Below are 13,842 nucleotides of genomic sequence, written 5' to 3' on the forward strand. Positions count from 1 at the left end.
TAAAGTGAATTAATTTTATTTGAATTGTGAAAACAATCACACATGGATTGTAATTAGTAACCTACCCGGGCCTTGATTAGACCATCATATCAGTTATGCACTTGTGATTCAGTTCTCGCACAAGTCAAACAAATTAAACCCTAACCTCATTCTTAAATTAACGTCAAAGAAAAGCAAGGATTATTTCTTGGGTAAAACACAAAGACCCTTTGAGGTTTAGTTGAAATTTATATACACTTTTCTATTACTCTGAAATACACTCTCTTACCCCTTGACGTTTGGTTGAAATTCCCTGAAAAAGTAAGTGTTAGTTACGAAATTAATTTCAGACCACAAGACAAGCACCCTTGTTATTTATTTCTCTATGTCATATATATTGCTTTCTCTTTCTATCCCTTTTATTTTTTTCTTTTTGTTCATGGTTTTTTGTTATTATTTACAAAAATTGCGAGATTTAATTAATTATAAATAAAATTGACATATTTAATTAGTTTTAAAACCATCTTTAATTACTATCAAATTATATTTTAATTAGGTTAAATTATAATTCAACTATGTATTAAAAATATTAAATTAGATGTAATTCAATCAAGAAAAATAATTGTCTTCCATGAGATTTTATCGAAAATAAACTTGCATCATCAGTTTGAAAAACATTCTTTACATCTTCAAAAAGTAATTACCGTTAGGATATCCTTAGTCAAATTAATATTTGTTCAAAATTTACTTTAAATACTAATAATATCCCAATTTTCAAAAAGTTAAAATTTAACTTGATAATAATTAAAGATGACTTTAAAACTAATTAAATCTCATAATTTTGTAATTAAAAATATCATGTAAAAGAAAAAAGAGAAAAGAGAAAAGACAAAAATAAATAATTAAAAGAGGGTATGTTTGTCATTTTATTTAAAATTAACTTGAATAATTATCAACTATTGAGAAAAGAAGGAATGGATCGATATTGAAAGGAAGAATTCAGACTCTGCATCGAGGCTGAAGAACAAATCTCAGAAAGAAGCGGAGACACATGTGCCAAGATGTTACTGAAGTCAAAGAAGAACACGTGGAGTATTTGTGTTACGCCTAGTAAGTTTAGAATTTTACAGTTTGTTTGTTACTCTTTTACCTTGCTCTAATAGTTAGTAAGAGTTAGTTGAAACTTTGTATATCTATTGGCTGAGATAAATGTATATAAAGGCTGTAATAACAGATTCTGGAATACGATAAAAAATTATTTCCCTCACTGCCTCGCCTTCATGAACATTTCTCTTAATCTCTCCACAGATTTTGACATCAACATTACTTATTTCATAAAGGTAAGCCTAATTTCCACCGAAGCTCAGAGAGAAAAAGGGTAATTTCAAATTAAAGGAGATTAGTATATTTTCAACCAAAGCTGCAAGAAAATTTTTGTATTTTTTCCTTAATTTGCAAAAATAACTAGTAGTATGAGTCGAATTTCTGCATATAAATTTAAAGATTGTCCCACAATTAAGGTCTTGTTATGAAAGAAGCAAGTCAAAGATTTTAATCTATTTCTCTTTATTTTGACAAATCCAATTTGCATTGCCTAGCAATCTTTTCATTGATCCGACGACCATTCAAAGATCATCTCTAAATCTGTGCTTTGCATGAGACCAGTATGATATTATACAGCACTTGAGATCTGATTCCACCCCAAATAATAAAAAAGGGGAAATTGATACATAACATAATTTGTTCCTTGAGGAGAATGAGGCTTCTATTTAATTATGAAATGCTAAAGCAAGATAGGAGTTTTGATTTAAATATTTTTATGAGAAAAAAAAATCATACTAAGATCTCGGATATGAATAAGAAACTAATCTCTGAACGTTCATTATTTATGCAAGAAAACAGATATTCAGATATGGATGGAAGTTGGGGAATGTATTGTATATTCAATGGAGTCATTCAATTTTTTCTTTATGAAAGGCAGAGGGAAAGATGGGGGTATAACAGCTTTTTTATTGCAGACCTGATTCTGACTATGAATTTTTATAGGAGGGCAATAGATTTTTGCTACCAAACATGAACCACTTGATCATAAAGTTGGTTCAAGTTAAAGAATTGGGGATAGCTAAATTTAACAGAGACAGTAAAAGATGCTACCTGCTTCTATTCTATTACCTTAAATCCCCCCAACCCTACAAATTTTCTAAACCTGTTATGCCTATCTGCTCAGGTCAATGGATTGAGTGCATCCCTAAATTTGACAACACAATTTATGATTCTATATTATTATTATTAATATTATTTTTTCTTTCGGATTTTTCCTATAAGATAAAGAAATTAATTAAGACGAAATACTTGTGCAAGATGAATGGAATATTCAATGAAAACCCATGGATCACGGCGCCCTGGCGGTGGCCTGAATTACGCGAAAGACAACTCTAAGTAATTACTCGAGCAAGTCATATCGTTTTCTAAGTTCCAATAATGTAGGGAACAGCAAGAAAAATATTGATACATTTCTGGGACTGTCATGGCCATCTAGTTATAGTACTAGAATTTGATTTTGTGCGCATGTTAGGACCTACAATTTTTAAAACAGTTAACAATCTCCAACTCTTATCAGTTTTGCGAGTTGCCATTGGTCTTATTGCGGAAAATTCTAGTTCATAAAACTGGGAATCATGCGTTTCTGTTGATCAATCTGATAAGAAGTTGGTGATTGAAGATCAAAGAGAGAAACTATCAACTGGGTTGAAAAACTTTAGAAGTTAAAGAAGAAAGGAAAGGAGCACGTGTGAATTGTATGTTCTTTAATAAAAATATACTTGTGTTATTTATTTTTACTTTAACACTTGCTGTTTACAAAACTGTAAAAATATTAGTTAGTTGATTAGCTTTCTTTTATTTTAGTTAGTTGACTTTCTTTGCCTGAGTTTGTTGATAAAACAGAGTAAGTATTCTGCTGTACAGCTTTTATTCCTTTATGAAAAATTGCTTGAAGCTTCCACAATACTCTTCATCTTTGATTTTAGTTTTTTAACATGGTATTAAAACAGGAATTAGGGTTCCTGATATGAGTTCTTGATTTTTTTTGTTGAAATTTTTATTGCAATAGATGTAATTTTTGTTTGGCATCATTTCTTGTTGATTTCTGGTGATTCTTGCTCGTTTTGTTGAAATTCTTGATTTCTTGCTTGAGAAACGAGTAGTTCAACTAAGAATACCACATTTGCCATTGAAGATTCACAATCTCCCTATTTCCTTCATCACATTGATCATTACGGATTAGTTGTGATTACTCCTAAACTCACATCCAGCAACTATGTTGCTTGAAGCAAATCATTCATGCTTGCCCTTTCAATTAGGAATAAGGTAGGGTTTATAGGTAGAACTGTACCTACACCAACTATTACTGATTCACTGTTTGGGCCATGGATTCATTGTAATAATTTGATCTTAGCCTGGCTCTTAGAATCAATTACACCTCTTATTGCTTCCACTGTATTTTACATGGATTCAGCTGCTGAATTTTGGAATACTTTGAAGTTAAATTTTGCTTAACCCAATGATACAAGGGTTTGTAATCTCCAATATAATCTTGGCAATGTTTCTCAAGGCAATAGATCTGTAGATTCGTACTTCATTGAATTTAAAGATATTTGGGTGAAATTACAAGCCTCTGCCACAATGGTGTGGGAAATGCAATTAAGCATGTTTTAAAAATACTTTGACCAGTACAAGAAAGATATGGTGTTTAGGTTCATCAATGGGCTCCATGATTCTTTTTCAGCTTTGAGAACTCAGATTATTGTTATGGAACCTTTTCCTACTTTAGATGAAGTGTACAATTTAGTTCTCTGAGAAGAAATCAGAAGAGTTTTTTGTTACAATCTAGTCCTTTGATTGAGTCATCTGTAGTGGCAATAGCTACTGATAATAAGATGAAGGGAAAACCAGATGTGACTTGCAGCCACTGTGGTAAAAAGGGTCATATAAAGGAAAAATGCTTTAGCTTAATAGGTTTTCCTAAAGACTTCAAGTTTACAAAAGACAAGGACAAGGGAAGTTTCAGAAAATAAAATCCTAATTCTACTGTTAACAGTGTTTCTGCTATTACTGATTCATCTTCATATGCAGAAAGAGCATCGCAACCAAGCCAAGAAGAAGAGTGTGGTGGTTCTAATTCTATGTGTCAGATGTCTATCATAAAGCAACAACTTCAAAAATTAATGGCACTCATCAATGTTGACAATTCTGACATTGATCAAGGTATTTTGTCAAAAACTCAGCAAACTTTTTCTTTGGTCAATTCCACTGTTACAGGTATTCTTTGTAACCATCTTTGTTCGAGTATAGCTCACAATAAATGTACTTATAGCATCATGATTAAACCAAATTCCTGGATAGTGGATACTAGAGCAAGTGATCATGTTTCATGCTCCTTAAAAAATTTCACTCATGCTTATCTTGTTCATAACTGTTTTGTTCAATTACCTAACAATCTTCAAGCTGCTGTCACACATATAGGAACTATCAAGTTAACATCCTTGTTAGTATTGCATAATGTACTTTGTGTACCTTCTTTTCAGTTTAATCTTGTTTCAGTAAGCAAATTAATGTTGTGTTGTTCAAGACCTCACATCATGGAAAGTGACTGGGGTTGCTAAACTTTCCTTTGGCTTCTATTTCATATAAGACAGTCAAGATGATCAATATCTATCAAAGTTTAGTCTTGATAAGATTGTAAATTTTCCTTTTGTTGTCTTTGCAAATAATTGTAAAACTGTCCAACTCAATTTGATCTTTGGCACTTTAGACTGGGTAATATACCTACAAACAGAATAAGTGTGTTACATTAAACACATCTTGAGATTCATTATTCAAATACTTTGATATGTGATGTATGTCATTTAGCAAAACAAAAAAGGTTACAAGTTAAAAATACAAGTTCTGCTTTTGAAATTGTTCATTCTGATATCTAGGGGTCATATAAAGTTCCTACTCTTGATGGTCATCATTACTTCTTTCCTTTTGTTGATGATATCACCAGGTTTATTTGGATTTTTTGGATGAGAAATAAATTTGAAGTATCTGTCATTGTTCAGTATTTTTATAGTCCTGTTCAGAATCAATTTTCAACCAAAATCAAGTGCATCAAGTTAGATAATGGCAATGAATTTAGGCTTAGTGATTTTTTTTTTAATTCAACAAGTGTTGTTCATCATTTGTCTTGTACTGAAACCCCTCAATAGAATGGTGTTGTTGAGCGTAAGCATCAACATCTTTTTGTTGTAGCTAAAGCTCTGTTGCGCCTGTCAAGTTTACCACTTAAGTTTTGGGGAGATACAATCCTCACAGTAACATACATTATAAATAGGACACCCTTTAGGCTTCTTCATGATAAATCTCCATATGAATATCTTTGTAACAAACCACCTTGCTATAGCTATTTTAAAGTATGTGGTAGTTTATGTTATGTTTCAACTTTAGTGCAAAATAGAACCAAATTTGATAAAAGGGCTACTAAATGTGTCTTCATAGGTTATTCCAATGGGACAAAAGATTTTAAGGTTTATGAAATTGATGCTGGCAAGGTACTCATTTCTAGGAATGTAGTTTTTCATGAGCACATTTTTCCTTTTCAGCATAAAAAGTATACCAACTATTATTTCACATTTCCTCAAACAGTTGGTATGCATGATCCAATTCTTGATTGTTTTGATTTTAATTCTAGTAATTCTACTTTATCTGATTCACTATTTGCCGAGTTACTTGTTTCTCAACATTCTTTCCATAATGACATTAGTTCTGTATCAGAAACTCCCCATTTTTATCAAAGTTCACCCATTCATCAATCTGTTTTAGATATTGCTTCAGCAATTTCACATTATTCTGCTGATCATGTTTCTAATCTTAGGAAAAGTACTAGACTTAAGCATATTCCTAGATATTTAGAAGCTTATCAAGTAGATATTCCTTCTTCCATTAATCATGTCACATCATATCCAATCACTCATTATTTGTCCAATAATCGATTATCTACCAATTATAAAGCCTTTACCATTGTTTTCTCTTAAATATTTGAACCTACAACCTATAATCAAGCTGTCACATGTCCTCATTAGAGAAAAGCCATGTTAACCGAGTTAAAAGCTTTAGAAAATAGTGGTACATGGAGTATAGTTCCTCTACCTCAAGATTCTCATGCTATTGGCTGTAAATGAGTGCATAAAATCAAGATGAATGCTGATGGCAGTGTGGAAAGGTACAAAGCTCATTTGGTTGCTAAAGGATACAACCAAAGAAAGGGTTTTGATTATCAGGAGACATTTAGTCCGATAGCTAAGCAAACAACAGTTAGAATCTTTATGGCTTTAGTAACATCTCACGGTTGGCATTTGTCACTGGTGGATATCATCAATGCATTCCTTAATGGTAATTTGGAAGAAATTGTACATGTGCAGCTGCTTCAGGGATTTTCTGTTAAAGGGGAGTATAATAAACTTAACAAGCAGCAGTTGGTATGCAAATTACATAAGTCCCTATATGGACTCAAACAAGCTTCAAGACAATGGAATTCAAAGTTCACTACTACACTTTTGAAGTATGGTTTTAAGCAATAAATTTCTAATTACTTTTTGTTTACTTTACTCACAGACAGAGGTGTATTTGTTACCCTATTAGTTTATGTTGATGATATTTTACTAGGCAGTACTTCAGTTCAAGCTTTAAATGATGTTAAGACATACTTAAGCTCTTAATATAAGCTTAAGGATCTTGGAAATGTAAAGTATTTCTTGGGATTAGAAGTTGCCAGATCAAAGGAAAGTATTGTGCTATGTCAAAGGAAATATGCACTAGATCTTTTGGAGGAATTTGGATTACTTGGTGCAAAACCAGTAACAACTCCAATTGATTATAATCATAAACTCAAAAAGAAAGTAAACGGTGATAGAGAAGTTGATAACACAAGATATAGGTAGTTGATAGGGAAATTACTTTATCTGACCTTTACAAGACCAGATATTTCATTTGCTGTTCAGACATTATCTTAGTTCATGGACGCACCAACTGAAGATCACTTAGCTGCAGCTCATAAGGTACCGAAATATTTGAAATCATCTCTAGGGTAAGGAATATTAATGAGTTCCAATTCAATTTGAAATTTACTACCTATTGTGACAATGATTGGGCAGGATGCCTAAATACAAGAAAATTTATAACAGGGTATAACATTTTTCTTGGTGATTTTTTGGTAAATTGGAAGTCCAAGAAACAATAGATTATTGCAAGGAGCTTAATTGAAGCTGAGTACAAGTCAATGGCTTCAACAACCTGTGAAATTATTTGGATAAAGAGTCTTTTGGTAGATTTTGGAATCTATCTAGGCAATCCAGTGAGATTTTATTGTGACAATCAATCAACAATTTATATTTGCAGGAATCCAATATTTCATGAGTGTACCAAACATATAGAGATTGATTGCCATTTTATAGGGGAGAAAGTACTTACAAAGGTGATTGAACGAATTCATGTTTCTATTGATGAAGAGATTATAGATTTGTTCACTAAGGCTCTACAACCAAGACAATTCTTCATATTACTTGGCAAGATGCACGTTATTAACATACATGTAAATCTTGAGGGGGACTATCAATATGATAAGAAGTTGGTGATTGAAGATCAAAGAGAGAAACTATCAACTGGGTTGAAGAACTTAAGAAGTTAAGAAGAAAGGAAAGGAGCACATGTGAATTACATGCTCTGTAATAAAAATATACTTGTGTTATTTATTTTTACTTTTACACTTACTTATTACTAAACTGTAAAAATATCAGTTAGTTAGTTGATTAGCTATCTTTTATTTTAGTTAGTTAACTTTCTTTACTTGAGTTTGCTGATCAAACAGAGTATAAATACTGTACAGCTTTTATTCCTTAATTAAAAATTGCTTGAAGCTTCCACAATACTCTTCATCTTCAATTTCAATTTTTTAACATTGTTTACTGAAGTTTCGTATAGGCAAACTCTTGGCAGTGAAAGGGATGATGATGTATTATACATGTTTGCCTACATACACCATCAGGAGCGAAGTTAGCCAATTTTTGTTGGGGGGGGCAAAGACGAAAAAAAATAAAAACTAGAAATTTTTAAAACTAATATGTTGAATTTAATCAACGATCAAAAGATTCATAATAGATAATAATTTTATATAACATGTAAAGAAAAAAAACAAAAAAAAACTTAATAATAGTTATCTAAGAAAGTTGTGCTCGACAATGTTTCCCAAATTTAAATTCATCAATTATTGACTCTGTAGTGAAAAGACTAGCAATGTCTTTCTTAATATAAACAAGTAAATTATCTACAAGAAACTCATCATCCATTTTGTTCCGGAGTCTTATTTTCATAATTTTCATTGCTAAAAATAATTATATTTATATTTAAACTTAAAAAATAAAACATAAAACTATAATGAATAAAATATAAATAATTAAATACGAAATACAGGATTTCACATAGTAATTAAATAATATAAATAGAAAGAAGGTAAAAGAAAACTTTACCTCCTCTTAATTTTACATAATGGTGGTGGGTGATCTTTGTCTTTCCTTGTCCAAACTCATAAGCTCATAAATCTCTTTTGAAGAATAAGGTATGTTTTAATAGTGAGTTACAAGAAAAGAAAAATAAAAATAAAAAGACACAAAAGAGAAGAGAAAAAGAAAAAGAGAAAGAGGTGTAGAAAAATTTAAATTAAGATAAAGTTAAGTAAGTTTGTAAGATTATTTGATTTTTTTATTTATATTAATTATTAAATAAAAAATTTATTTTGAGTGGGTTATTAATAATATATAATAAATAAAAATTTTTAAAAATTTTGAGGAGGCCATTGATAAAATATATATAAAAAATAAATATTTTTAAAAATTTTGGGGCCCCCCCATTGTTGGCTTACCCCACCATTGATATCAATTAAAGAAAGGTTTTTTAGAGGGCGGCACCCGCGTCTGGTATGTGCCAAAGCTGCAAACTACTTGGACAGCGATATGCGGATGTGGCATGAGGCAGAGGGCAGGTGACTTCTAAGGCTTAAGCAGTTGGAATAGTTTGGCCGGAAAAATTCTGGTGCAATGAGGCTAATGCTGTGGCCTTCGTGCGTACTTGTTAGGTTGAAGGCCAGTCTAATTTAGAGCTAAGCAACAACCCAATTCCTAAAACAATTAGGAAAGTTGGCTAAAACAATTAGATGATGTTATCAAGTTATGATTTTAGTAGAGATTATTTTAGATTCAAGTGAAGCTCTATTGTTGATACCAAATAATGTAATGGAAAGAAGTGATTTGACCTCTGCCTATGTACCTAATTGGTGCAATTAAGTGTTCCCTTTACTGTAGTCTCAAGTGAATGTAGAAAGTGGTTAGGACATAAGAATTAGGATAAAGATACCAATAAGAAAAAATAGGAGAAATGGGGTAGTGAATGCACTTGGGAGTTTGGGACTCATCTTATCATTTGATCGTTAAACATCACTGTTAGCCCAATTATTTGCCAAAATTGTGTGCATGGACTTCTTAGCAAATAAAAACAAGGAACCAACAGAAAGGGAAAACCTAATTGCTTGTTAAAGAGGACGCAAACTGTAGAAAGGAAACTAGCAGAGGGGGAATGATAGGGACAGGGAGCCCTACATGTGTGCTGTGTAAAGTTGGTATGGAAACAGCAGAACACTCGTTTTTTCTGTGTAAGGAATCATGGAAGTTGTGGGGTACGTGGTGCAGTGATTGGAATTTATCGTGGTGTGCACCGAGTGACTCGAAAGCTTTTTTCCTAGCATGGAACGGGATGGACATTAGAGAGGGGGACAAGCTATGTAGGATATGTCTTTCTTTGCAATGCTGTGGACGATTTGGCTATTACGCAATGAGGTGGTTTTTAAAGAAAAGCAGTGGGATGCAAGCCAAGCTTATGACCTTGTGAAGCTGCGGGTGGCAAGTTGGGTTAAAGCCAAATGACCGGTTATGGTAGGGAGTACGCTGTACATTTATCGACTATTGTTAATGGCCAAAACACGGAGGAAAGAAAAGAAGCCCAGCAGAGTTGTCCAGTGGAGTCCACCTTCTGTGAGATGGATGAAGTTCAACGGCGACGGGGCGGCTGGAGGTTGTCCGGTTGCGGCTGGCACAGGAGGGTAATGAGAAATGACAGGGGAGAGGTAAAGGTTACGTTTCCTAAGTCAATTGGTGAAGCGGATGCTAATTTTGCTGTTCTGCTGGCTATAAAGGAAGCTTTTACTATTTTAGCTGCTTCAAAGTAGGCTGACACGCATGTACTCTTGGTGGAAAGTGAATCCACGAATGCTGTCCAATGGGTGATGTCTCCGGAGTCGGCTCCCTGGCAGCACAGAGTTTGGGTTCTAAGAATCGAAAACTTGAAAAGAGTAAGTAAATGGGCAATTAAACACATACTTAGGAGCGCCAACCAGATGGCGGATGAGCTGGCAAAGGAGGGAATTTGCAGAGAGTTTGATCTATGAGATGTCGTACATTGACAAGCTTTTACTTTTTGATTGCTATAGAATGATTGACATATCCCCTGTTTCTTATGGGAAGTTTTCTTTTTGTTGTTGCTTTCTCATTGGAGTTTCTGGGTTTAGGACTAAACTAGCGGGTTTGGTTGTGAGATTTGTTCAGTTTGTGTTGGTATTTGAGGTCTGTGCTGTACTTTGTGTGTACTACCTGGTGCTTGATTTACAAGGTGTGATACAGAGGAAAGAATTCAGTTGGAGGGTAGTCTCTTAACCGTATGCTCAGGTTGCTTATCTTGTGTTTATACTTGCTGTTGTGCTCTTCTATGTGTGGAACTGCAGTTTATGTCCATATGCAGGAGGAGATTGCCTTGATTTTACAGAAGGCTTGTGGAGCTGGTTTCTGCCATGTTTTCTTGCGGCTGGTGGTGGTCTATCCTAAGTGCTCTGTGAGGCTTCTGTATCACTATGCGGGGTGCGGTTGTGGTAGGATGACTGTTTTTGTTTCTCTCTGTTTACTGATGTCTGGGCATATTTTGACCGAGTGGATGAGTTCTTATGGGTTTGAAATTTTTTAAGTGTGAAGAGATTGTATAGGCAGGGGTATACTGAAGTGTTGAGGTCTCTGTCCAAGATGTGGCTTCAAAGACAGGAAAACTTCTTTTTGTAACCCAGGGACCCTCTCCCTGTTTACTGGCAATGAAATCTAAACTTTCAAAAAAAAAAAAAATCATACCACTGCATAGTAAGTGTCTGTTAGTCTTCTTTTCTGTTCCAATGCTGGCTCTCTTCCATCATTCATCCTTTTCCCTTAAAAAAGATTCAATGCTATAGAAAGAAAGCCCGACTTGCCTCACATCCATGATACAGTGCATGCAGGGATTCAGGAACAGAATTCTTCTTGCATTCTATAGCCAACAAGCAAATATCACTTGCCGAATCGTGTTTTGAGAGATTAGACTTGAGAAACTATTGAAAACTGAAATCATATGGAATTATAATAAGAAGTGTAACTGTGCAACTATTATGCTTGGAGTTGAAAAGCACTAGTGGTAACTCTGTTCTCTGTCACTTCTGGGTTACCAGACAATGGTAGACTTGTAGTAACAAATAATACCCCGAGAACAACATTAAAAGCAACAATCTTGATATTCAAATTGCATTCGAAAAGATCAACAGTAGTGAGTTGATAGAACCACAAAATATCCTACAAAGCTTTAAGAACAACAGTCAACAGCAACTTTCCTTGCTTTTCAGAGCAAAGGCAAATTTCCATCTAAGAACTATTTTCTGTCATCAAATACGCATAACTAGTAACTACAGTATCTACATACAACCAAAAATAAACCTAACATCATCATCCTTTGTCAACTACGCCTCACTTCTCAGTCTTCTTTGCCTTCTTTACCACCCTCGCCTTATCCCCAGACTTCAAATCCTTCTTCAATCCCTCAGGTGTCTTAACCTGACTCAAACGCTTCAATTTCAAGCCCGAAACCGGCTTCTTCACCTTCTTTTTAGCTTTCTTGAGAGCGTCTGGGGTCTTAACTGGACTCAGCCTCTTGGTCTTGACGCTTTTTACAGATACCTTGTTTGCAGCCTTTTGGGATGTTGAGGCCTTGTTCTTAGCAGTACCTTTCTTTTTCTGGGTCTCTTTGATCGCCAACTTCAGCTTTTCCGTTGAAGAAATCTTGTAGGAATTCTTGACCTTCACAAGCTTCTCGGATTTCACGAACTTCTTCAACTGAACAGATAGCAGTTTCTTGAAATTCGAGGGCAGCATTTTGTTGTACTTGTCCTCGATGAACTTGGCTATCGCGGGCTGGCTTGACCCTGTCCGGTCCTTGAGCGTCGATATTGCTTCACAAATCATCTGCAATTACAAAACACAAAATCAAAAGTCAAAACCCAAACAAAAAAAAGGACTTGAAACTAAGATTAATGAGTACAAAGAAGATGAAAACAGGGGACCTCAAGGTAAGGAGGATGGAGAGAGGCAGGGGAAGCATTGGAGGTTTTGGTTCCCTTCTTTGTAGAAGCAACTGTTGCTTTTGCCATTGTTTCTGAGAGAAGGACAGATTGGAGCAGCAAGATGAAATGGGAATCGAGTGATTCAAGTTTCCAATAAAAGTTTCAATTTCAAAATTGTTTTGGGCGGGATTGTTTGCAAACCGTGTGGAGCCATTGGATTAGATGGTGACAGGGTTTTCTTCTCCTTTTTTTGTGGGGGATTTTAGTCATCTAAACCCATTATTATCAGTTACATACGCATTATGGCTTGTGAAACTTCAGTCGTGGTCTCGTGGGTCGAATGGGCTTGGCCTAAGAGAATAACACGGGGCAGATTGGAATTTGGATATTGTCACATGAAAAACACAATAAAAGAGAAACATCAAGAAAAACATGGCCTACATATAAAATTATAGAGATACTATTACTCAAATCCAAGGTACTTGAATACCCGTAATACTTTTTAATCTAGAAATGAATATGTAAGCAAACAGAATTATTTGAATACTGCTAACATTTAAGCTATACAATGATATAATCTTTTCTTACATTATCTGGTTGGGTTATGCAATTCTTTTTGGCACATATGCTTATAGCAATTGTATTAGATCAATGTAAATGAGAACTTCGGGGGATATTTTGTTTTTCCAAAATGAATATCCACCACAATACCATCTCCAAAACTCAATCCTCTTGCCCGCAATGCACTAGGGGGACGTACGTTTACTTTTTGGTCACTTGCATGTTTATGGAAAAGAGTAAGTGACGGCAAATGTCAATTTATGTTGACGATAAGGTTGAGATTCCTCCCCAAATAAACAAATAAAAATAACCTAGTAAGGAAGCAAGCTTAATTAATTTGGGCCATGACCACATGCGCCTAAACCCAAATCTCCTTCTCCAAGCTCTATATGCCATCATTCTACAATAATGGATCACATGCATGTGCATTAACAGCATCTTTTAATCCTAAAACTAAGTTTCAGTCATATGAATCAGTGCCTTCCATTAATACGAAATATAAAATAAAAAGCACACAACAAGATCTCTGTTATAATTGATACCCAGGTTCCCCCCCCTAGATCTGACTATTTTCGACCTTGGTCATTCTTAAAAAATTTTATCTAGGAACTTTCCACTTCACACCTCAAGAAAGGAACCATTAGAGCAGAGCCCGTGCGCTTTCGAAATAAAATCAGGTATGGATGCCATGCAAAGATGCTCAAAGCATCTGCCATTTCGTTTATAAATTTTGAACGCTAGAGAGGTGGCTAAAGGTGCAGAAAATTATGCAAAGTGGACGTTCGCATGGGCAATTGACGAACAAA

General features: G+C 34.3%; 1 protein-coding gene and 1 long non-coding RNA gene across 2 annotated transcripts; one reads left to right on the forward strand and one right to left on the reverse strand.

Annotated features, from left to right (window-relative positions):
• Positions 2,942-6,785, forward strand: LOC18613642. The gene is made up of 2 exons (XR_001926212.1): positions 2,942-4,245; positions 6,441-6,785. It is a non-coding gene; the product is annotated as an uncharacterized LOC18613642 (long non-coding RNA).
• LOC18613644 (histone H1) lies at positions 11,635-12,755 on the reverse strand. Its single transcript, XM_007050980.2, has 2 exons — positions 12,476-12,755; positions 11,635-12,377 (listed from the first exon to the last, which is right to left on the reverse strand). Exons 1-2 carry the CDS (start codon positions 12,560-12,562, stop codon positions 11,883-11,885), a joined length of 582 nt encoding a protein of 193 aa, XP_007051042.2. The 5' UTR covers positions 12,563-12,755; the 3' UTR covers positions 11,635-11,882.

The sequence above is a fragment of the Theobroma cacao genome, chromosome 1, assembly GCF_000208745.1.
Source record: "Theobroma cacao cultivar B97-61/B2 chromosome 1, Criollo_cocoa_genome_V2, whole genome shotgun sequence".
NCBI lineage: Eukaryota > Viridiplantae > Streptophyta > Magnoliopsida > Malvales > Malvaceae > Theobroma > Theobroma cacao.

Excerpts from the sequence above, each read along its gene's own strand:
- LOC18613644 (XM_007050980.2), bottom strand. The coding sequence starts at position 12,562 with ATGGCAAAAGCAACAGTTGCTTCTACAAAGAAGGGAACCAAAACCTCC. Across the intron at positions 12,378-12,475 it reads TCCATCCTCCTTACCTTGAG|ATGATTTGTGAAGCAATATC; the intron begins GTCCCCTGTTTT and ends TTGTAATTGCAG.